General features: G+C 29.0%; 1 protein-coding gene across 1 annotated transcript; it reads left to right on the top strand.

Annotated features, from left to right (window-relative positions):
• The first annotated feature begins 3,501 nt into the window (after nucleotides 1-3,501).
• LOC145269799 (uncharacterized) lies at nucleotides 3,502-23,912 on the top strand. Its single transcript, XM_080125516.1, has 2 exons — nucleotides 3,502-3,624; nucleotides 19,951-23,912. Exon 2 carries the CDS (start codon nucleotides 21,621-21,623, stop codon nucleotides 22,332-22,334), a length of 714 nt encoding a protein of 237 aa, XP_079981642.1. The 5' UTR covers nucleotides 3,502-3,624; nucleotides 19,951-21,620; the 3' UTR covers nucleotides 22,335-23,912.
• Nucleotides 23,913-26,064: the final 2,152 nt, after the last annotated feature.

The raw sequence follows: 26,064 nt of genomic DNA on the forward strand, positions 1-26,064 counted from the left end.
TTTAGAATTTTTTTTTCAGTAAATTTGTATAAAAATGTAGCAAAATATAATTAAAAACATGAAACATATATAGAGGTTTAATAATATATTTTGTTTGTTTTCGTACAGAAAGATTGTATAAAATATATAAAAATATAATTTTAGTTTGCACGAACTTTTAGAAAAGGAAGAGTTATCGACCCCTGACAAGCGACATCATTCGCCGGTTCTTAAAACTAAAATCATTCGCCTCATGTAATTGTCATGCATAAGTGCAAAATAATTATTTCAATTTTCTGCGGACTCGCTTATTTATAAAATTTAAATGCGATATTCGTTTTCAGCATATCCCAAAACAGAAAAGCTCGTCATTTTAAAGGAAAATATTAAGCTGGAAATCGGGTAAAAATTTTCAAATAAATAAATAGAAAAAAGAATTATAGGCTTTCGAGTCAAGATCAAAGTGTAGTATCTGTTTGCTGCACTTCACTTTTTTTATTCTCGATTAGTGGAGGAGAAATCCTTCATAACGGAGACAATTATTTTTGTTTTATCCAGAGTGCACCTTTTCGGGGAGCTGGATTTCCCTACATTAAACACCGACCTTGTCTTTAACTCTGCCCACGTGGGGAGACAAAAAAATAAATAAATAAAAGGGCAATCAATATATTGACTATCATCGTCTATTTTCTATGGTGTGGTAATGGCTCTAGTAAGTTAATAGGCGTGATCGCGGTTATCCTGACGCTCCGCACTTCTTTATTTACATTGGAAGTGACGTCACACAAATCTTATAATACGGATGGCTACAATTGTAAAAATAATTCTTTTTCTTTCATTTTGAGCTCCTTTTTCTCCCATTTGTTTTTGTTTTCTACAATTAATAAATCAGTTTACAAGTAAATTCAATCTTGGAAACTACTCGTTTGCCGTAATTTTAAACGTTATTTTCATTTTCAGCGACCCCGAAAACCTTTAAGAGTGGTAATTTTAAAGGAATTTTCGAGGGTAGAGTAATTCTTTATATTTACCTTTTTTTTTTAATTGAATTGTTAGGTGAAAGTACAGAATAGTTACAATACACCCTCCCTTCCCCATGTTAAATAATAGGTTTCTAAATAATAGCGTTAAAAAATAGCTCAAGTCGTAAAGTGCAGGAGTGTAGGACTGCAGGAGTACCTATAAAAGGTAACGCCGGATCGGAAAAAGAGCTCAAAATGAAAATAAAATAAATTCTCCGCTCAAAATAAGAAATGGAGGGGGGGGAGTTAAATTCTCCGCTGTGTTAGTAATAAAAAACTAAAACAAATTCTCAAAATGAAAAGAAATGTGGTAATCTCCAAAAATACCGTTAGGGCTTACAACATGGCCGCCAGAAGAGTCATGTGATCCGGTTGATCCAAAACATGAATCGTGCAAATGGAAAACGCAGCCTTGAAGGCAAACTTTGACAAACAATCACAATTTGTTTGTATTTAATTTTTTGTTGATATAATGTTGTTATAAAAATAGGCAAACTTTGAGAAACAATCTTAGGTTGTTTTTAGTTAAAACAGTGTTTATAAAAAGTATTTTATTCAGAACAAACAAGTGGTCGTGGTCGACGAAACGCAATTGAACCATGACAATTCCTGGAATTGAACCACGACGATTCCTGAAATTGGAACTGCTACCTACCTCAGAGAATTACAAAAATATCAATGGCCCTTAACGTATCACCCTTGTTCCTCGTTCCTCGTGTTCATGACAATAACGCTATACTTGGCGAAACTATGACATTGTCTCGGCTAATGTTAGCAATGCCAGATGACGTGCACATATTGACATGGCTTGCACAGAGACATCTGATAGCCAATTCATGCAATTGTCAAATTTGTGGGTCACCATGCGTGTTGGCTCGATATTCCAAATCCAAGGATGGTTGGAGATGGCGTTGCCGAAACGATGGATATCGTAATACAATTAGAACAAACTCTTTTTTTCGAAGAAGCAACCTCAATCTAAGAACCATTGTAATAATTATGTATATGTGGAGCATGGATTTTCCACAAAAAAACTATGGCAACAGAAAGTGAGGTGAGTGCCAACACAGTGAGCGACTGGTGCAACTTTTTGAGGGAAGTGTGCACTCAGTACATTGAACAAAACCCAATTCAATTGGGGGGTGTAGATGAGACCTGGACCCCAAAAGAGGTTGAAATTGATGAAAGCCATTTTTACCCTCGGAAATATCACAGAGGAACTGTCCGACGTAGCCATTGGGTGTTCGGCGCCATCGAACGAGGCTCTAAGAATTGCTTTTTGATCGAGGTTCCAGACAGAAAACGTGAAACTCTGGTCCCTATAACTTGCCAATGGATCTTACCCGGGACTCGTATAATAAGCGATGGGTGGAGCGCTTATGCAACCGTAGCAGACATTGACTTTGGTATTTACAGCCACGATGTTGTTGTCCACGAAATAAATTTTGTGGAGCCTAACGACGCGACTATAAATACTCAACTTATTGAAAATACGTGGATGCGAGGGAAGAAAAAACTTTGTCGTCAATTCGGTACATCAAGGGCTCTCTTCACTTCATATTTAAATGAATTTATGTGGCGTGAAAGAGTCGGCCCAAATAAATTTTGTGAGCTAATTTGTTGCATCGCCTCCATCTATTCTGTCTAAATTTATAAAATGAAAATTAAAAATATAAAGTGTTTTTTTTTACATCATATTTTTATAACATTACATCTTAAAAAAATGAACACCTTGTTTTAAATACCATTTTTATGAAAAACTCTGAATAAAATATTTTTTATAAACACTGTTTTAAAAAACAAGCAAACTGTGATTGTTTCTCAACAAAAAATTAAATGACCGTTCTAAATAAATTATTTATTATTATGATATTGAAAAACTGTTTTTGTACTTAATTATTATGCTTGTTTGTCAAAGTTTGCTTTAAATTTGCGTTTTCCGGTTTCGTAATACGGCGATTCATGTTTTGGATCAACCGGATCACGTGGCTCTTCTGGCGGCCATGTTGTAAGCCCTAACGGTATATTTGGAGATTGCCAGAAATGTTAGATTCTCCGCTCAAATACCAATATAACAAATGGGAGAGAAAAAAAAAATTAAACTCGCTAAAACAAATTATTTTTACTTGTAAACTGGTTTATAGAAAACAAAAACAAACGGGAGAAAAAAGGAACTCAAAATGAAAGAAAAATAAAAACAAATTATTTTTACAATCGTAGCCATCCGTATTATAAGATTTGTGTGACGTCACTTCCAATCTAAATAAAGAAGTGCAGACTGCAGAGCGTCAGGATAACCGTGATCGCTAATAATTTTTAACAATAAGAGAATATTTTATAATTTAACACAACGCAAAAATAAAAGAAAAAAATGAAATAATAAAACAATGAAACACATACACAAAAAAATTAAATTGAAATTTAATTTAACATGATGAAAACAAACAAAAAATGAAATGAAATCACAATAAAATAAAATAAAAAAAAATAATAATAATTTTCTGCGAACTTGCTTTTCCGGTCACCATCTTAAAATGTTGACTTCCACCCGTCAAACTCGTCTCGTTTAAATTAACTCATCTTATAATCATTTCTTTGTTAAAAACAGATTGCCAAACAAAAAGTAAGTATTTATTAATTTAATTGCTTTTGAAGCTCTTTTTTATTACATTATGATTCCCTTTGTTTTACTACAGGGGCGCGTCGAAACCATTATGATTGCCTTTGTTTTAATAGAGAAATGAGTCAACATTCCATGATTGCATAGAAACGAAGAATGGTATTATAGAAATCATTCTAATCGGGGTTTTATTGTTTAGTTTTGTATTTAATTTTTTTCTTTCTTTTTTTCAAGTGCCTTGAAAATTATTTTTATATTGAAAACATCGCAATTACTTTAACATATAGGCCCTATGAAAATAGGGCCTCTTGCAGTTAAGGGAGGTAATCTTATCCTCCAAAATATTAGTTAAAACTTGGATCCTCTTGTAGTTGAGGGAAATAGAAATATGAGGGAAAAAATACGACATAAGTCATGTTACACCGGTAGTAAGTATCGCACTTGATTGGATAGTTAAATTGGCGTCATTTTATAAAGAAAAAGAAATATGGAAATTGACAATATAAGAAAACAATATTTTTTCGCAGATTTGCCGTTTAGTTGTACAAATAGCCTCGAAGCCTATTGTCACAAAAAGGGACACGTTGGGTCGGCATTGGTATATAGCGCTTACTGTAAACAAACGTTTGTTTATATTTACGTGATTATTGAAAATGTAATCCTATGATTAAAATTTAATTTAAATTAATCACGTTGTTTAACAAATAATAATAATTTAAAAAAAATGCAAGATGAAAGTGTTAAATGTCATCTTTCATTATTTCTTTTAAGTTTATTTGTTAAACAACGTATTGTATTGTTAAATATGTTAAATTTTAAATGATAAAATAAACATTTTAAATTATTAATTAAAACACATTTAATAATTTTAAAACTTTATTTTTCATTTTTTTATTTGTTAATCAACGTATTATTTGTGTTGTTTAATGTTTTAAATGAGAAAATAAAATTTTAAATTATAAAATAAAACACATTTAATCATTTTAAAACTTAATCTTTCATAATTTCTTTATTTTTTAAAGACCGTGGTTTACATTAAGCGCTATATACTGGTGTCAATCGAATGTGTTCGTTTTTGTGATAATAGGCTTCGCGTCTATTTGTACAACTAAATGGCAGATCTGTCTATTTTCTTATTAAATGATTTTTAATTGAATAAAGGAATTGTATTTTAAATGATTTTTAGCAGTTTAGATTTTTTTTAATGACAAACAAATAAAAATAATTAGAAATGATATTTAAATTAACAATAGTTGAAAACAGATTTTTTTTAAACAAACAAACGATTAGAACTGATACTGTTCTCTGATATATTAGCAGTGTCAGATGTCGCCATTTAAAATGAATGATAAAAATTTGAGAAATTAGACTCACTGTCTTTCGAAGCTAATAACTACTTGAAAAATGTCATTTAAACCCTAATTTTTTTTTCAAGAGAAGGAGCAAAGACCAAATTTTAAAATAATAAAAAGTTTAATAGAAAAATATGCAATATTTTTTAAAATCAGTTTTCTTTAAAAAATATTTCAAGAAAATCAACGAATTTTAATGTACTTCGAATATAAAAATATATATAAATTCCAAAAAATCACTTGCCTATAAAAAATAATAATCAATGGGTTCTTCTATCCTTCATTTTTAAGAATTTTTCTTTATTTATATTTTTATATTCCATGTACTTTACAATTTTTTAATAAAATAATTTTTTAAGTAAGGATTCAAAAAGACCGCGATTTTAAATTGTCATATTGAGAGGTTCACAATGGAGTTGTCTTTCTTTCTTCCAGTTGAGAAATATGAAGGCCAAACTCCGCCATAATTAATTATTTCCAAAATATAAAAACAACACGTTAGACCAAATATATTTACAAAATAATCCTGGTAGTAACTATTTAAAGAAACAAACATTAGAACTGATATTTAGATTTTTTTTCATGACAAACAAATAAAAATAATTAGAAATAATATTTAAATTAATAATAGTAGGAAACAGTTTTTTTTTAAACAAACAAATAATTAGAACTGATATTGTTTTCTGATATATTAGCAGTGTCAGATGTCACCATTAAAAATAAGTGATAAAAATTTGAATAATTAGACTCACTGTCTTTCGAAGCTTATAACTACTTGAGAAATTTAATATAACCCCTAATTTTTTTAATAAAAAGAGCAAAGACCAAATTTTAAAATAATAAAAGGTTTAATAGAAAAATATGCAATATTTTTAAAATTGGTTTTCTTTAAAAAAGATTTCAAGAAAATCAATGAATTTTAACTTACAGTTGAGAAATATGAAGGCCGAAAACCACCATAATTATTTCCAAAAACCACCATAATTAATTATTTTCAAAATGTAAAAACAACACATTAGACCAAATATATTTTAAAAAAATAATCTCGGTAGTAACTATATAAAGAAACAAACATTTGAAGTGTTGATATGTGTCTTTTCTCCCCTTTGAATTTCTGACATCTAAGTTGTTATGGGTCACCATAAATGAAAAATGATCACATTTCACTCATCAGTTGAATAATTAAGTTTAATTTTAATAACAAACCTGCTGAACAATTTTCCATTTTTATTCTCTTAAAGAATTACATGAGTTTTTGATTTAAAATATTTTATTTCTTCTTCATGTAATGAATTTTTTTTTCAAAAATCTAAAATAAAACAACATTGAATGAAATAGAAAAAAATTGATATAGGTGTCCAATTTTTACAGGACAATATTTTCCAAATATGAGGTTTCACTAAAAAAAATCAACGTGTTTAAAAAAAATGGTTTAAAACTTTTGATTTTACAGGTAAATTTGCACATAACTCTTCTTTTGTTTTTGTTTTAAATTAGATTATTTTATTTATTGATCTTTTATCTTCAATTTGTTATATATAAACCCTAGGTGAGAAAATTATTTTCTTTTTAATAGGCATTTTAAAATGGGGGAAGGGTGAATTAAAAAAAAAAACGTTTGTCTAGAATATTATATTCGGTTTATTGGAAAGAGCATAAAATTTCACATCAAACCTGAAAATATCTTAAAAATTGAGCCAATAGAAAAATTTGGACAGATTTTTAAATTGAAAAAAAAAAACTTACCTCATAAAATTCAATTGATTTCATTACGTAGAAAAAATGACTGCATGAGTGTGCACATACACTTTGTAAATACTTTTTTTTTTAAATAAAAAAAATATTTCTATTATTTAAAAAAAATCTTTAATAGTTTATTTTGGTAGTATATTCCCTAAAGAAATTAAACAACCCACTTTAAAAAGATAAATTACGAGTTTTGTATATTTTATTTGCAGTTTTCTGTTAAAGGTGTCAAAACTTCCCCCAAAATTCTGACACACTTACTGATACATAATGATATATGTGGAAATATTTGAGTCGATTTCATTGTATCTGATAAGCAATTTGTTGTCAACTTCCTTGCAGTTTCGATTTTTTAGAGATCAAATTATTTTTTTTTATTTTAAAATAAAGTAAAATGTTTCACTTTTAATAGCCAATCGAATTGTGTTACTTAAATATGACTTTAAGTTGGTAAAAAAATTTTTTACAATAATTATTTTTATACTAATGATTATTAAATACTTAGTAATTAAGTTTTTTCACAATAATTTTAATTCTTAAATTATATCAATATTTTATAATAATAACGTCAATTTCAATATCAAATCAAGTGGCATCCTTGTTGCCTGTGTAACATGACTTATGTCCCATTTTATTCCTCAAAAGAGATAGTTGCACATCGTTATTTTAAAATAAAATTATATATTTTGACCAGTGCTCAGTAAAAATGGAACAGTTAAAACTGGCACAGATGAAAAAAGCGCCAGTATTAAGTTAGGAGCATACTTATCGTTCAAGAGAAGATAACTCTGAGTGTGGCAGAGTTATTTGTCTTTCTCATTTACTCATTTTTTTGTTTATTTTTAAATTATTTTTATTTTGTCAAATAAAAATATTTCAGATAAGTTGAAAACAATTTCAAAATATAAAAAAAAACTGAACAGATCAATGGTTGATGAAATATTCTTTAGACGTGAAGAAATAACCTTATATAAGAAATAACCTTACATAAGAAATAACCTTACATAAGAAATAACCTTACATAAGAAATAACCTTACATAAGAAATAACCTTACATTAAGAAATAATCTTACATAAGAAATAACCTTACATTAAGAAATAACCTTACATTAAGAAATAACCTTACATTAAGAAATAACCTTACATACTGCCTTTTCTTTGGTAACAATTATGCTTCATTCTTTGAAGTTAACCGGGAGAAATTGTCTGGGACATACCAACACAGGAGTTTAAAAAATGATGGTGTGAAAGTACGTGATTTAACTAGACGCACTGCCATCCTAAACTAATATCATTGAAAAAAATAATAACATCGAGATAAGGTTGAAACAATTAACGAATTATTGCTTCAATATTTTGAAATTATTTACATCCTTAGCAAGTGTTTGTCAAATCATAAGACAAAATTATGGCTTTCAGACTGCATTAATCACACCCTGCTAAGCACTGACACTCATATAAAGCACCATGGTTGTCTCCATCCAGAACATGAAGACAATCACCATCACATGGAAGAATTTACTAGTTCTCACTTTAGTGATAATACTAAAAAATATGCTGCTTCTAAAGTATTTTAAAAATACATATTTTATTAAATAGGAAGGATATTAACTCTTTTATATGGGGGCCCTATTTCGTCAAGTAATGATTAAGTCAACTAGTCTAAATTAAATGACCGTCATGAAAATATTAACAAGGAATTGGCTGACTACACTACTGACCTATTTTTTTAAGTATTGAGTATTGGTGCAACTTCATGCAAACATGCCAAAATGTTTTACTCCCAAAATAGTGGTGACTGAGAAAAAACTGAGACTATGTCTTCATTTGATTCATGGAGGAATAGCCTTTCATACTGCCTATCTATTGATAACAATTATGCTTTATTCTTTGAAGTTAACTGGGAAAAATGTCAGGCACAAACTTACACAGGAGCTTAAAATATGATTGTCTGGAAGTACGTGATGTAACCATACGCAATGCCATCCTAAACTGATATCATCAAAAAAAAAATGATAACATGGAGATGATGTTGAAACAAGTGGCAAATTACTCATTCACATCCTTAGCAAGTGTTTGTCAAATCATAAGACAAAATTATGGCTTTCAGAGTTCATTGATCACACCCTGCTAAGCACCGATCCAGAAGATGAAGAAATCACTGTCACATTGGAGAATTTAATAGTTCTCACATTAGTTATAAAACTAAAAAAATCACAACTTGGGCAATTCTGAATGAAATCTTGTCAGGGTCTAAGGTTGCATTGTGCACCTCTGCTGTATAAATCAGTGGATTAACCTTTCTTTTTTCAGCAGTGTGTCTCTGCTGTATATGAATAAGTTGATGGATCTCTGATTGTCTTGTGGTGCTTCTGCAGTACAAAAGAGTATTAAACTTTCAAGTTGGTCAGTTCAGGTCTGTCACTATGAAATTGACTTCTCTTTCAAACGTTTCAAACAAAAATCACCACGCCATGACAAACAATTAATGCAAAGTAAAGATATTTTTGCAACTTTGAACAACTTTAGATACAGACAATTTAAAAAAAAAAACCCATTGTGTATGATATATAAAACCACATGAAATAATTCGCACATTATTTTCCTTTTCTCATTTTTTTTTAGAAGTGTGTTTGCGTGGTAGCAGTTTTTTTAGTAGCATTCTCTGCTGTCGCTATTGTGTTGGATGGGGAGAAAACGATTGAATGGTTCGCATGCAGTAATGTTTGCACATTCTCATCTAAGTAGCTGGTTCGACTGCCAGCTTTATTTAGATATACTCTTTTTTTAAACAAAAATGTCTTCGAAAAAGAAAACTTTCTCTTGAGCACAGAAATTGCGATTTGATTTTAATGTGAATTAGTTACTCGGAGGGAATATACTGGCGTGCTAAGTATCTCGAAGGGAGGGTGTCGCCATTAGATGCTTTGATCCTCTGACTGATTCTTTCATTCTTCTTTTTTTCTGTTCTCATAATTTTTTGCTGAATCGCATCGTTTATGCTAACGAAAATGAAGTGGTTTTTGCTAGATCTCTATTATCGTAAACCAATCAGAGAATTCCACTTCATCTCCATCCTTCAAACATTGATTTATCCCAATCGAACAGATGCATTCACTTTGCTGTGAAATTCCCTGATTCTCACAAAAACAAAACTTGATTCAGCTTGGGATCATTACATACACCACCAATTAACCACAACAGATACAGAGATCACAACATCTCTGTCGGGTTGTACCAAGGCCACCGAGAGGAAGAATAAGGCCTGTTAACTGAAAAATGCCTGCAGGCAATGTAGGTAAGATTTGTCAGACTGTAAATAATTTATGAAAACCTTTTGAAAAATAGCATTAAAACATTTTTAAAAAGAAAAGAAAGAAACACAGTTCAATTAATACTGAAACTGAATTTTATTCAATATATAATATAAATATTATCTAAGTAAAATTATGTAATTTTAAAGCAATATACAATATAATACAGATAAAACTGAATTATGAATTAAGGGAACAATTAAAAAGCATATTAAACACAACCGATGAATACTTTTAAAAGTGAAAACAAACGATAATTTCAAGAATGAAAACAAAGGATAGAATACAAAAACTTGAAATGATTAAATTAAAATCAAATTTTAATACAAAGAAAAAAAAAAGTTACAAGTGCCGAAATATTTTTAAATATAATACAAACAAACAATAAAAGTTACAAATGCTGAAATAGTTTTTAATTTTAATACAAACAAACAATAAAAGTTACAAGTACAGAAATATTTTTAAATTTTAATACAAACAATAAAAGTTACAAGTGCAGAAATATTTTTTTAATTTTAATACAAACAAACAATAAAAGTTACAAATGCAGAAATAGTTTTACTTTTAATACAAACAAACAATAAAAGTTACAAGTGCAGAAATATTTTTTTATTTTAATACAAACAAACAATAAAAGTTACAAGTACAGAAATATTTTTAATTTTAATACAAACAATAAAAGTTACAAGTGCAGAAATAATTTTTAATTTTAATACAAACAATAAAAGTTACAAGTACAGAAATATTTTTTAATTTGAATACAAACAAACAATAAAAGTTACACGTACAGAAATATTTTTTTATTTTAATACAAACAGTAAAAGTTACAAGTACAGAAATATTTTTAAATTTGAATACAAACAATAAAAGTTACAAGTGCAGAAATATTTTTTAATTTTAATACAAACAAACAATAAAAGTTACAAGTGCAGAAATATTTTTTAATTTTAATACAAACAAACAATAAAAATTACAAGTACAGAAATATTTTTTAATTTTAATACAAACAATAAAAGATACAAGTGCAGAAATATTTTTTAATTTTAATACAAACAAACAATAAAAGTTACAAGTCCAGAAATACTCTTAAATATAATACAAACAAACAATAAAAGTTACAAATGCCGAAATATTTTTTAATTTTAATACAAACAAACAATAAAAGTTACAAGTGCAGAAATATTTTTTAATTTTAATACAAACAAAACAATAAAGTTACAAGTGCAGAAATATTTTTTAATTTTAATACAAACAAACAATAAAAGTTACAAGTACAGAAATATTTTTTTATTTTAATACAAAAAAACAATAAAAGTTACAAGTGTAGAAATATTTTTTAATTTTAATACAAACAAAACAGTAAAAGTTACAGGTGTCGAAATATTTTTAAATATAATAAAAACAAACAATAAAAGTTACAAATGCAGAAATATCTTTTATTTTAATACAAACAAACAATAAAAGTTACAAGTGCAGAAATATTTTTAAATATAATACAAACAAACAATAAATGTTACAAGTACAGAAATATTTTTTATTTTAATACAAACAATAAAAGTTACAAGTGAAGAAATATTTTTAATTTTAATACAAACAATAAAAGTTACAAGTGAAGAAATATTTTTTAATTTTAATACAAACAAACAATAAAAGTTACAAGTGAAGAAATATTTTTTAATTTTAATACAAACAAACAATAAAAGTTACAAATGCAACAATATTTTTTGATTTTAACACAAAAAACAATAAAAGTTGAATGTACAGAAATATTGTTATTTTTAATATAAACCAACAATAAAAGTTACAAGTACAGAAATATTTTTTTATTTTAATACAAAAAAAGCAATAAAAGTTACAAGTGTAAAAATATTTTTAAATTTTAATACAAACCGACAATAAAAGTTACAGGTGTCGAAATATTTTTAAATATAATACAAACAAACAAAAAAAGTTACAAATGCAGAAATAGTTTTAAATTTTAATACAAACAAACAATAAAGTTACAAGTGGAGAAATATTTTTTAATTTTAATACAAACAAACAATAAAAGTTACAAGTACAGAAATATGTTTTAATTTTAATACAAACAAACAATAAAAGTTACAAGTGGAGAAATATTTTTTAATTTTAATACAAACAAACAATAAAAGTTACACGTACAGAAATATTTTTTAATTTTAATACAAGCAAACAATAAAAGTTACAAGTGCAGAAATATTTTTTTTATTTTTATACAAACAAACAATAAAAGTTACAAGTGCAGAAATATTTTTTATTTAAATACAAACAAACAATAAAAGTTACAACTGCAGAAATATTTTTAGTTTTAATACAAACAAACAATAAAAGTTACAAGGGCAGAAATATTTTTTAATTTTAATACAAACAAACAATAAATGTTACAAGTGCAGAAATATTTTTTAATTTTAATACAAACAATAAAAGTTACAAGTACAGAAATATCTTTTTCATTTTAATAAAAACAAACAATAAAAGTTACAAGTGGAGAAATATTTTTAAACGTAATACAAACAAACAATAAAAGTTACAGGTGTCGAAATATTTTTTAATTTGAATACAAACAAACAATAAAAGTTACAAGTGCAGAAATAGTTTTTAATTTTAATACAAACAAACAATAAAAGTTACACGTACAGAAATATTTTTTTATTTTGATACAAACAAACAATAAGTGTTACAAGTGCAGAAATATTTTTATTTTTATACAAGCAAACAATAAAAGTTACAAGTGCAGAAATATTTTTATTTTTATACAAACAAACAATAAAAGTTACAAGTGCAGAAATATTTTTAAATATAATACAAACAAACAATAAGTTACAAGTGCAGAAATATTTATTTAATTTTAATGTAAACAAACAATAATAGTTACAAGTGAAGAAATATTTTTCATTTTAATAAAAACAAACAATAAAATTTAAAAGTACAGAAATATTTTCCCATTTAAATACAAACAAACAATAAAAGTTACAAGTATAGAAATATTTTTTATTTAATTTAGAGAAAAATCACGGACTGAATGTCATCTTTTGTAACTTTAGAAATGAGGATTGATAATTTGTATTATTCGGACTAATGTTCTCATCTTTATTTCATAACATTTCGGCTGATTTATCTTCGCATCTTCATAAGGTGTATTTTGTCAAACTCAGGAATCTGTTCCTCATGAAGGTCGGAGGTTACATCAACCAAATCATTGTGAGATAAGCATGCAAAGTGAGTACAATAGTCAGAATATTGCAAATAATACAATTTAGTTGAATGTTTGGAATTTTCTTTTTCTTAATTTATTTTTATTAATACTATCATTTTCCTTAATAGAAAAATTATTTAAAATTATTTAAGAACTTTTTTTTTACATGGGGGTCACCACTTATCAAGGCCCGGAGGCCCCTCAGGGATAAGGGTTATTGTGTGTGCAGTAATCAATGAGATAGTATTGTAGTAATCATTAGTATCGGAGATTTCATAGTGTGTCTTACGTTTCTCAGGAATTTGTTTATGTTTGATTTGAAAACATCCAAGTTGTAGTCAGGTGGGGAACAGGCAAACAGAAGAGAGTTCCACAGTCGTGCACTTCTGAGAAAGAAGCTTTGTTCATGGAATCTACGTTTGGCACTTTTTTCCTTTTTTTTCAATACTGTGACCATCATCACATGAGTTAACATGAAAAAGAAGATTAGCATCTGCCAAAATATTTAATGTTATGTGCATAGCTGATTGTCTTTGCTTTGTGGAATGGAAAAAGGAAGAATTTTTGACCAGTTTATTAGTAACCATATAATTATATAAAACAAAATTTGTTGTTATATCATTAGGATATAACAGAGAACCTTTATTAATCCCCTGGTAGTAACTGTTGATTTCAGGTATCTTTTCTGCGGCATCTCTTCCAGATACTAAATCCTTGCAACTATTGCATTTAATTTTTTTTAAATACTGCATAACAGCAGTAACCTGCCAGGTATACAATAACAGGAAGTACTTCGTTACACTGATTAATATCATCCTCTTTTATATCTGTTAAATTTATAAACATCTAATTGTTGCTCTGTTTTCATTTCATCCCAGTTAACTTCTTGTAAATCTTTCAAATCAATAGTTTGGTTATTAAGTGGCTTAGTTTTAATACTGACAACATTTTGAGTTTTTTCTCCCATTTTCTTTAATTTGGATTTTGGAGTGATTATTAACCGTAAGGAGATCGCCATATTTTTTTCTCACATTTTCTTTAATTTGGATTTTGGAGTGATTATTAACCGTAAGGAGATCGCCATATTTTTTTCTCACATTTTCTTTAATTTGGATTTTGGAGTGATTATTAACCGTAAGGAGATCGCCATATTTTTCATTCTAGTATACTTGACACCACTTTTGTTTTGAAAGAAAAACCTAAGTTCAAACACAGCTGGAAGAATGGTAACTTATCTTGTCTTTGGTAACATTTATCTTCGGGGCAGGATCACAGTGTAGTATCTGTTTTGATGCTACACTTTATTTTTCTGTCCTCGGTCAGTGGCAGAGAAATCCTTCATGACAGAGACAATTATTATTTTGTTTGTGTTTATCCAGAGTGCCCTTTGTTTGGATAGCTAGATTTCCCACATTAAAAACGGACGTGTGGAGGCAAGGAAATAGAATACATAAACATTTATTTTTATATTTGTTTTTATTTTCCACAACGTTTGTGTTTTGTTGGCCATTGTTAAAAAATACCCGTTTTGTGCCCCTTTCTTGTTCTATTAACTAAAATTTAATGTACCCTTTATTTTATAGTTACTATCAAACATTGAACTAAAAATTATTTTTAACTTTCTTTGAAAGAATGGGGTATTTCTTCGACAATTATATTTTTAATAACATAAATTATTTTACGCTTAAATGTAACACACAAACAAAATTTTAACACATTTAAATATATTTCAACGTCCATGGATAAAACATTTTTCATGACGACCACGTGTTCCATATTCTCATTTTTAAAATATGTCTCTTCTGAAAAATATATGCAACGTGAAGATATGTGGACATACTCAATGAAAGATTTTTTGTATTATTAAGAAAACACTTTGAAAAACATTCTCATGTAAAAGTTATTTGTTTACAATTTTAAAAACTAAAACAAAATTGAATTTTCAACTTTCCTGATAGACTTGTTTTAGCCTCATAAGAAAATAAACAGTTAAAAATATCAACATAATATTTGCTGTAGTAGCAATAGTCTTGTTTCTTTAATCTATATTAACAATGTTATCAAAGTTTATGAAAGTACTTGAATACATGTTTGATTAATAAAAATAACGTCACTTACTTTACTATATTTGGTTGGCATAAAATTTTCCCTTTTATGGCATGTATCCAAATAGAAACTTGCTCTTTCTCTTTAGGAAAAGAAATTATATGTACTTTAGGGTCATTTGGGTAATTTTCCCGACAAATTGGGACAACACAAGAAGAAAACATTGTTAGACAGCAAACTGAAAACTGTAAACAGCCACAGCTACTGAGAGAGACACTTTACCTACATCCCACTCTCGTAATGATGTCACACTCTCAAATTCACTGACCTTCTATCTCGGTAGCCTTGATAATACATTCATTCCAATCTCAATTTCATGCTCAGCAACTTTACTGGAGGCAACTGTCACTAATTTTGTAGTGTTGACCACTCTTTCTCTGAAGACAATAGGCCAATCACAATGGATTATTATAGTTGACTAACGTTTCATACACTGTTGCACTCTTTGTACCAAACATGATATTCTAACAATTTGTTATCCCCCCTTGATCAATTAATAATATACCTGTGATTATAAGAACAGACTCTACCCTTGGCTTGTAATCTTTTAAAAACAACGTGTTAATGTATAGTAGGGGAGGTCGATTTTTAACTTTTTCTAGAAAATCAAATACTTCTATGCAGGGAAAGTTGTGTGTTGGTATGATGAGTACTAATATAAATAAAATGTGCTTGCCATCTTTCATGGTTGGATGAGCATTTAACTTTAAAGATTGTCTTATTAGACGTGCTGAAGAAATCATTGCTTTTTAGACAATTTTTATAAATATTTTACAATTTCAGTCCAAACAAATTTATTAGATTAATCATTTTAATAAAAAGGAAAGAAATATATGAAAATTAATATTAAAAAGGGGATCTTCCCCCCCCCCCCCGGCTGCATATAATCTTCAGTTAACAACATAAACTGAGGATGCAAGTCATAAAAAAGTAATTCTGGGTCAGAATCTTTTCCATCTTATGCATATTATTAGCAAGATTTTGAATTTAAAATATTATTTTTTAGATCCTTACATACAGTGGATTCGTGCCTTGTCTGGAACGATTTCCATAAAAACATAAAATTAAAATTAAAATGTGAAAGGTCATAATTATTAATGAAGGAATAGAATCGAATGTGCTTGGAATTTATAAGTGAATCAATTTTTAATAACTACATTTGTTAATTAAAACTGCTCTAATACCTATATTCATCATAGGTAATCTTAGGTTCAAATTTATACACTAATTTTAAAACAGATTCATAAAAAATATGTCAAACCACACATAAATGTTAGCAATGATTATTGTTGCATCATTTCATAGTGTTCCACATAAGATCCTTTTGAATCAAAACAAGACCTCATCTCTCGACATAAAACTTTTGCAATAATATGCTTGTCTTCTTTCAAATCCATAGGCCAACTGAGAAGCCTCTGTAGTTAACTGCCCTTTCGACACTTTGCGGATGTGCAGGTAAATCAGGAAAACCTAGTTTCCTCCCAGTCGACGATGAATCCTGAAGTTCCTCATCTGAAAATTCTTCTGTAAAAGCAGGCTCACAGACTCCACTTTGAGATAGGTTTATTAAATGACACCAATATGAAGCTTTGAAATTTATTGTTGAAATTTTTTTCAACCTTTTGTGAGATGATTTTGCACTCCTGAAAGAAAAAAAAACAATTAACTTTTAAAATGGATTCTACTTGTTTGAATTTTTTCTAATAATGAAATTTCAACAACATTTAAAAATGAACATATAAATCAATGTACACAATTTCATTATTTTATATAAAAAATATTTACTTACCTAATGGTTTAAATTTTTTTATAGCTTCTTCCCTCACTTCTATTTCATCTGATTTGACAAAATATTTTCTGGCAATAAAGCAAAAGCATTGTATTGAATATTTTTAAATGCAACTGTTTGGATTTGTTGTGGCTGCTGCTTAATCCTCTGAATCATATTGAAAATGTATAGTTGCTGGTTATGAAATTTATTGTCTCTTTTAATTTCAAACCAACTAACTGCATACACTTCAACAATAAATTTAACCAATGTGTGCATTTTATCAAACAATGTTAGAGGATAAATTTGTTGCATCCATAAACACATTAGTCGAATTGCTAGAGTTAGCCATTTGGCTTCATTTAAAGGCCCAATCCTCCATGCAGCATATTTTGGATCAACCATTCCCCGTGAAATTCCTACTGATATTCCAAAAATAGTCTTTGGTCGCCACTAAGATCATCAATGCCTACCAGTACAGAATAATTGATATCCAAAGGACTACTTATTGATGGAAATTCAACCTGGGGCAAATGATTCTAACTATTACCACACAATTTTCCAATTGGCCCAGTAAATGATGTTGGGCTTTGTGTATTACCATCGATCCATTTAAATAAAAAGGAAAGCTCATTCTGATGTAGGGAGCAACCAATAGTGTGTAACTTCCAGTTTAATATTTTTTCTAGAGATGTGACAAGCCCAGATTCACAGCCAGTGTTTGTATTAGTGTTGTCTAAAGGCACAGCCTTTAATGTAGTCTCATTCTTATATTCTTTTAAAACACTTGCAACTTCTTCTGCTAAAACAACACCAGTTGCATTAGTATTAGGGATTACTCTATGGGTGAGATATCCTCCCTTTTTATCACAACCTATTTCTGCTGTTAATGTCAAATGGCATTCTGGTCCCTTTACTGTTCTTACTTGTGTTTCTTCATTCGCTTCCACCACCTCCTGATAAAACACAATGTCTTTGTCATGCCTACTATCCACACCAATACAAACCAGATTTTCAATTTTTTCATTGTGCTTTTGAAGGGTATGCTCTTTAGTTTTTTTCTTTTTGTCTGTCTATTTCTGATTTATCCAGGATGATGTTGTTAATGTTTATACTTGTGTTGAGAAGGCCCAAAGCATGTAAATCCAAAAGGAAGGCATTTGCCAGGCTCGCTCCTAATTTTGAAGAAACATCACCCCGGATTAGTTCAATAGCATACCGTGGAGTTTTTAATTGGCTGTAATTACTCTTACAATATCTGTCTGGCTCAAAATTTTCGTCTTGTCCATCGCTATTCTCTGGTTGGGAAGGGGAAACATTCTGGTCATAAGATTTTGAGACAACAGAAGATGAATCAACTTGGTTCCCTATTTCTCCTAACACTGCACTTTGTTTATATTTTTTAATGGAAGCTTTATCTATAGGACCAAGTTGAAAAGTGCCCTTAGGTCCTATTTTGTTTCTTTGGTCTTTTAGATATTCTCTGTCTTCCCATGGAACCTGAAAAATCAAATTTGACACATATTGGATGCGAGATGTGACTCAGAATTTTCATGCAATTTCACATAAAACAAAAAAGCATGAGATTTTTGATTTGTTTACTTAAAATACAAGTATAAAAATTCATTTACTTTAAAATGTGTATGACATTGTCTTAAAGGATGAAAAATAGAATAATAAATTTACCTTCTGTTTGAGGGGGCAATTGCAGATTGTGTTTGGTCTGACAATTTTCCTTTTTACATTTCACATTTTTGTCCTCACAAGATAAAATTGGCAGTTGACAACGGCAAGAAGAAATGTCAAACAATGTGTCGAGTTTCTTTATTAGAATGTCCTTTGCAGATGATGAGAAAGATTTTCTATTTATCTGTTTTACTTTTTAAAATCAGATATTTTTCAATTTATTCACAATATACAATTCAGTTAACAGCGGTAAGCGTGGATTAACTGCTTTTCAAATATCAATTATATCACCGGCTATTAATTTTGAAAGTGCAAATTTACTTGAGATTGGATGTATATTTTCCATGAAATAACTGTGCTGTATTACTTGTCGATATGTGGGGGGTCTGTTTTATCAAGCGTAGAAGGTGGACCAGCAAATTTATTAGTATCTCTACTGCGAGTAGAAATTTTGTTTTGTTTCCCAACCATTTTAGAAAAGAAATATCTGAAAAACGTATATAATATCGGAAATTTTCGAATTATATAAATAAGTAAAAATTGAGACAGAAAAAATTCAAATAGGATAAAATATAAAATAATAAATATTCACTTACTGAATTACAAATCAAACTGCTAACGACAAGAGGCACACAAAATAAACAACATTCAAATGGAAAAATATCTTTACAATTATAAAATATCTTTACAATAAACAAATAATTATAAAAATAATAATAAAATTGTTTTATAAAAATATTTTTGTTCCGTGATAGTTATATATTAAAATGAAATGCAAACTAGTAAACACGTGTGTGAATTAGCGAATGTTTTGATTTTGCTGGTAAAGATTGAAAATTGTACCAGTAAAAAAAAGAATGGATTTGTGTGAAGTTCATTGTAAATTAAATTAAATATTATTCAGTGTTAGCCTTTTTTCTAATTTATTATTAGCTAACTTACTCAAAATGCCTCGAAAGTAAGAAATATATATATATATTATTTAACATATTTGCTTCAGATTTTCTCAACCCCGGTCATAATTTGACCTATTACTTCTATCACTTAACACCGGTGTAAAATCAAAATATACGATAATTTTGATGTTTAAATTCATTTGCATTATTCATGTAAAAATTTAATAATTTTATTTTTTGCTCACAGGTAAAAGTTACGGTGGACAATAAATTCATGAAATGAATATGAAAAATCTTTAATCTTCTGAAGTAAGCTTTACACAGTTTTTCCATTACAAAATATAGATGAATCACCTTGCAGAAATGAAACACAAATTGAAGAAAATATGTTGATGAACACACATTTGAGAAAAACAACTTTTATTTAAATATACATCATTTTGATTTAAAAATACACTGGGAGACATTGAAAACAAATTCTACTCCTGTAAAAATTGTAGCTTAAGATTTGCTGTGAGAAATGTCAAAAGATAAACGTTAGTGAGAAATATTATGTCTTTGAAATATTTGCAAATGACATTTTGCTATAAAAATATAATATTTGAGGGAGCATCTTGAAGCAATTTTAAATCAGCACACATGAGAAAAACATATTTGTGTAATGTTGTTAAGCATTTTTAACCAATTCGAAGGTTAAATAAAGGATTACCCAATTTTTGTGAACCTAAGAATGTTTAGGGTTTATTACTATTACAACAAAATTTTAATGAACAAAAATGTTTTTTTATAATTAAATCTACATTTTATCAAAATAATTACTGTTATGAAAGAGAAGCTTAGTTGCTCAGAATTTTGTCACAAATACTTTTAAGTTTTTTTTCATATACATTTAAATAAAAAAAACATTGGATCATAAAATGGTTATTTCTGGAGAAATAACTTTACAAAAAGCATCTTAAAACAATAAACTCTCATTGTTGTGAAATCTGTGGAAAATCATTTGCAAATTTTGATGTCAAAGTCCACATGCGAACAAATACTTGAAAAAAAACTTTAGTCTTGAGAAATGTGTGGAAGAGAATGTTCAACTAGTTCTATGTTGAAGACTAGCACGCTGACACCTAACACATTAAGGTTGTGATATGACATCTTCAAATTATTCTGACACTAAAGAACACCTAAGAATTCACACTGGAGAGAAATCTTTTTCTTGTGAAGTGTGGCAAAGCATTTACACAAAAACCTTAGCATTACGTTACACATAAAAATACAATACAGAGAAACGTTTTCCATGTAAATATTGTGATAAAGAGTTTGAAACCAACAGTGACTTAAAATCGCACACACTGGAAAGAAACCTTTTCATTTACATAGAAAACTTATGCTATCGTACACATGCGAAGAATACACACTGGAGAAAAACCTTATGTAAAGTTTGTGGTAAAGCATTTTCAACTAATTATAACTTAAAATCACACATAAGAACAATAACAATAACAAAATATCAGAACCTAAAACATCATCTAAAACCGACATGGTCTCTGAAAGAAATAAACAGTTGTGATAGGAGCTTAATAAAAAAGGATCCTCAGAAATACCTAGAAGCAATCCCTGGAAGACCAAGCTGTAACAAAATACAAACAGCAGCCATAAACGGAACAGCATCTATTCTGAAAAGAACCCTCGGATATAAATTCAAATCATAACAGAATAAAGTGTTAGCTCCAGAAAGGTCTCTTAAAGCTTACTGAATTTAAATTAAAAAAAGAATGAGAAAAACCTTATTCTTGTGAATTATGTGGCAAAGCATTTACACAAGAACCTAATGCTGCAATACACATTCGAACACACACTGGAGACAAACCTTGTTCATGTAAAGTATGTGGTAAAGCATTTACACAACATTTTAGTGTAACAATGAAACCCCACACTAGAGACAAAGTTTGTTCTTGTGAAGTTTGTGGCAAAACATTTACAAAACAATCTGGAGTAAAATCACACATGCGAACACACACTGGAGAAAAACCTTATTCTTGTGAAGTATGTGGCAAAGCATTTACACAGAAATCTAATGCTGACACACACATGCGGACACACACTGGAGAGAAACCTTATTCTTGTGAAGTATGCGGCAAAACATTTACAGAAAAATCTAGTGTTACAAAACACATGAGAACACACACTGGCGAGAAACCCTGTTCATGTAAAGTATGTGGTAAAACCTTTTCATCACAATCTGCAGTAAATACACACATGCGAACACACACTGGAGAGAAACCCTTTTCTTGTGAAGTATGTGGCAAAGCATTTACACAACATTCTAGTATTATAAAACACATGAGAACACATACTGGCGAGAAACCCTGTTCATGTAAAATATGTGGTAAAACCTTTGCATCACAATCTGCAGTAAAATCACACATGCGAACACACACTGGAGAAAAACCTTATTCTTGTGAAGTATGTGGCAAAGCATTTACACACCATTCTAATGTTACAGAACACATGAGAACACACACTGGAGAGAAACCCTTTTCTTGTGAAGTATGTGGCAAAGCATTTACACACCATTCTAGTGTTACACAGCACATGAGATCACACACTGGCGAGAAACCCTGTAAATATCTGTAAACATGTAAAGTATGTGGTAAAACCTTTACAACACAATCTTTAGTAAAACCACACATGCGAACACACACTGGAGAGAAACATTTTTCTTGTTAAGTGTTTGGGAAAATATTTACTTTAAAAATCGTGCTATTGTACACATGCGAATAATACACACTGGCGAGAAACCCTGTTCATGTAAAGTTTGTGATAAAGCATTTGCGACTAATGATGCTGTAAAATACCCCATGCAAACACACCTTGAAAGAAAGAACTTTAATTCCTACTAGACACTATCCTTGAGTGTCTAAAGACTTTCTGTACAAGGTTTGATCAATAAATAATGATAGCTATTAGAAAAGGTGATTTTTGGAGAATTCAGCTAATTTAAGAAAAACAGAAAAAGGTAAAATTCAATGCTATTATTTATTGATACAACATATGAAAGAACACATTGGAGAAGACACTCCACATAGAACGAATTCCTACTTAACACTGTTTTTGAGAGTCTATAGATATGTTATTCGTGTCTAAACTGTTGTACAGCATATTCAACCAGTTTAAAAGTTATTAGCAATGTACAAAAATGTTATGTGTGTAAAGTTTGTGTTATTACGTACAATGTATTGTAAATTTAAAAATTGCATGCAAACACATTACACGTCCAAGTTATACTAAATTTTAAAAATCAAACTAAAATACATTATTAAATGTCCAACCAATTGTAAATTTAGAGACCACATGAAAACGCATTATGACGTGTCGATTTTATTGTAAATTTATAAAAAATCACAAAACATTACATGCCAACCTATTCAAAATTTAGAAATCACATGGAAACGCATTATTACATGCGTACGTTATGCTAAATTTAAAAAATCAGATTAAAATACATTATTAAATGTCCAACACATTATTAAATGTATAACACAGTCTGGCCAGTCGCTGGTGTGTGACTGAGCCACGTTTTACCTAAAGGTTCTGGAAACAGTCTGCATAAGAAGTCCTGTGGATTAGATGCCTCCATCAGAAGGTGAATCAAAAGCATACCTGAAATGTTGGGTGTGTCCATCTCCCATATCAGGGCTGCTGCATTGCCCTCCAGCGGTGTCAGTCTGCATTGGATCTTCTTAGTCTTTCAAGCTCGTTTCCTTTGACCTCAGGCAGACATTCAATACATCACAAATAATGCACAATTGTAATATAATCTTTACTATTTTATTGTTCAATTGTTCATACAATAACTGTTTCATACAATACTTCTTAAACTAACTAACCTAACTATGATGAGAGGAGGGGTTCATCTTCATCTCATCTACAGAGGGACTGAAAAATATGTGCTCACCTCATGGTGTCCAGAACGAAAAAGAGCGAAAAACAGGAAGGGAAATCTAGGCTGCACTCTTATGTATCCCTTCACCGACAGCAAAATCACCGCTTGGTCTTACAGGGGGAGGGGGCATGGGAAACCTTAACAGTGGCACTGACGATGTAGTGCCACACATGTCCAACATATTGTAAATTTAAAATTCACATAAAAACAAATTATAACATTTCCAACATATTGTAAATTTAAAAATCATATTAAAATGCATTATTACATGTTCAACGTATAAATTGAAAATTACATGAAAACACATTGGATGTCCAACGTACTGTCAATTTAAAAATCACATAAAAAACATATTATTACATGTCCAACGTATTGTAAATTTAAAAATCATATGAAAACACACTATTACATATCCAATGTATTGTAAATTAAAAAAACACATGAAAACACATTATTACGTGTCCAACGTATTGTAAATTAAAAAATCACATGAAAACACATTATTACATGTCCAACGTACTGTAAATTAAAAAATCACCTGAAAACACATTATTACATGTCCAACGTATTGTTAATTTAAAAACCACATGAAAACACATTATTACCTATCCAACGTATTGTAAATTAAAAAATCACCTGAAAACACATTATTACATGTCCAACGTATTGTTAATTTAAAAAGCACATGAAAACACATTATTACCTATCCAACGTATTGTAAATTAAAAAATCACCTGAAAACATTATTACATGTCCAACGTATTGTTAATTTAAAAACCACATGAAAACTTATTATTACATGTCCAATATCTTGTAAATTTAAAATCACATGAAAATTCATTATTACATGTCCACATTATTGTAAATTCACAAATCACATGAAAACACATTATTACATGTCCAATATCTTGTTAATTTAAAATCACATGAAAACACATTATTACATGTCCAACGTATTGTTAATTTAAAAAGCACATGAAAATTTATTATTACATGTCCAATATCTTGTAAATTTAAAACCACATTAAAACACATTATTACATGTCCAACGTATTGTAAATTTAAAACCACATTAAAACACATTATTACATGTCCAACGTATTGTAAATTTAAAATCACATTAAAACACATTATTACATGTCCAACGTATTGTAAATTTAAAACCACATTAAAACACATTATTACATGTCCAACGTATTGTAAATTTAAAAAGCACATGAAAATTTATTATTACATGTCCAATATTTTGTAAATTTAAAATCACATTAAAACACATTATTACATGTCCAACGTATTGTAAATTTAAAACCACATTAAAACAGATTATTACATGTCCAACGTATTGTAAATTTAAAACCACATTAAAACACATTATTACATGTCCAACGTATTGTAAATTTAAAACCACATTAAAACACATTATTACATGTCCAACGTATTGTAAATTTAAAACCACATTAAAACACATTATTACATGTCCAACGTATTGTAAATTTAAAACCACATTAAAACACATTATTACATGTCCAACGTATTGTAAATTTAAAACCACATTAAAACACATTATTACATGTCCAACGTATTGTAAATTCACAAATCACGTGACATTCATTATTACATGTGTTATCATAAATGGATGTATTTCTTATTTATTATCAATTATTATTCTAACTAAATGTTTACTAGTACTCGTTTTACTGTTACGTTTATTGTTATGGGTACTTTTACGGGTCTGTGTGTTTATCACTGTTCTTACATATTTTCGTGTCAGTGTGTATGTCCTTATGTATCTTATGTGCGGTTCACTATTATGTGTGTGGGTATGTGTGTTCTTATTCTTCTGCAGTTTCTTTTGCCTTGGAAGTTTCCAAGATATGTATGTGCAACTATATAATGCGAATATACCTGATTGCCTTGGCCAGCGGATGACATCTTCTTGGTCGCTGGACTTCCGTCTTGCTGGGGAGTGGGGTGCTGCAGACGGATTCATCAATGAATAACAAGATGGAATTTCCGGTACATTCTATCTAGGTCGTTCAAGGTGACTTGGCTTGATGCCTGTCAAACCTAACCTATCTGACCCTGCTAACTCGCTGATGGGTAATCAAAATATGCTTATATAACATACTATTTCTAAAACTACCTATATAGCAATTAAACTGGGATTCCCAATACTACACATGTCCAATGTATTGAACATCTTATGAAAATACATTATAACATGTTCACCTTTTTGTAAATTTAAAAACCACAGAAAAACACATTATTACATATCTAATGTATTGTGAATAAAAACTCACATTTAGATACATTATTTCATGTCCAACTTATTGTAAATTAAAAAAATCAGATTAAAATATATTACATGTCCAACTTATTGTAAATTTAGAAACCACATGAAAACGCATTATTACATGCCCA

Source organism: Euprymna scolopes, chromosome 45 (assembly GCF_053919585.1).
Source record: "Euprymna scolopes isolate OS-2025 chromosome 45, ASM5391958v1, whole genome shotgun sequence".
In the NCBI taxonomy this organism is placed as follows: Eukaryota; Metazoa; Mollusca; class Cephalopoda; order Sepiida; family Sepiolidae; genus Euprymna; species Euprymna scolopes.

Coding starts and splice junctions, on each gene's coding strand:
- LOC145269799 (XM_080125516.1), top strand. CDS start 21,621: ATGAAACCCCACACTAGAGACAAAGTTTGTTCTTGTGAAGTTTGTGGC.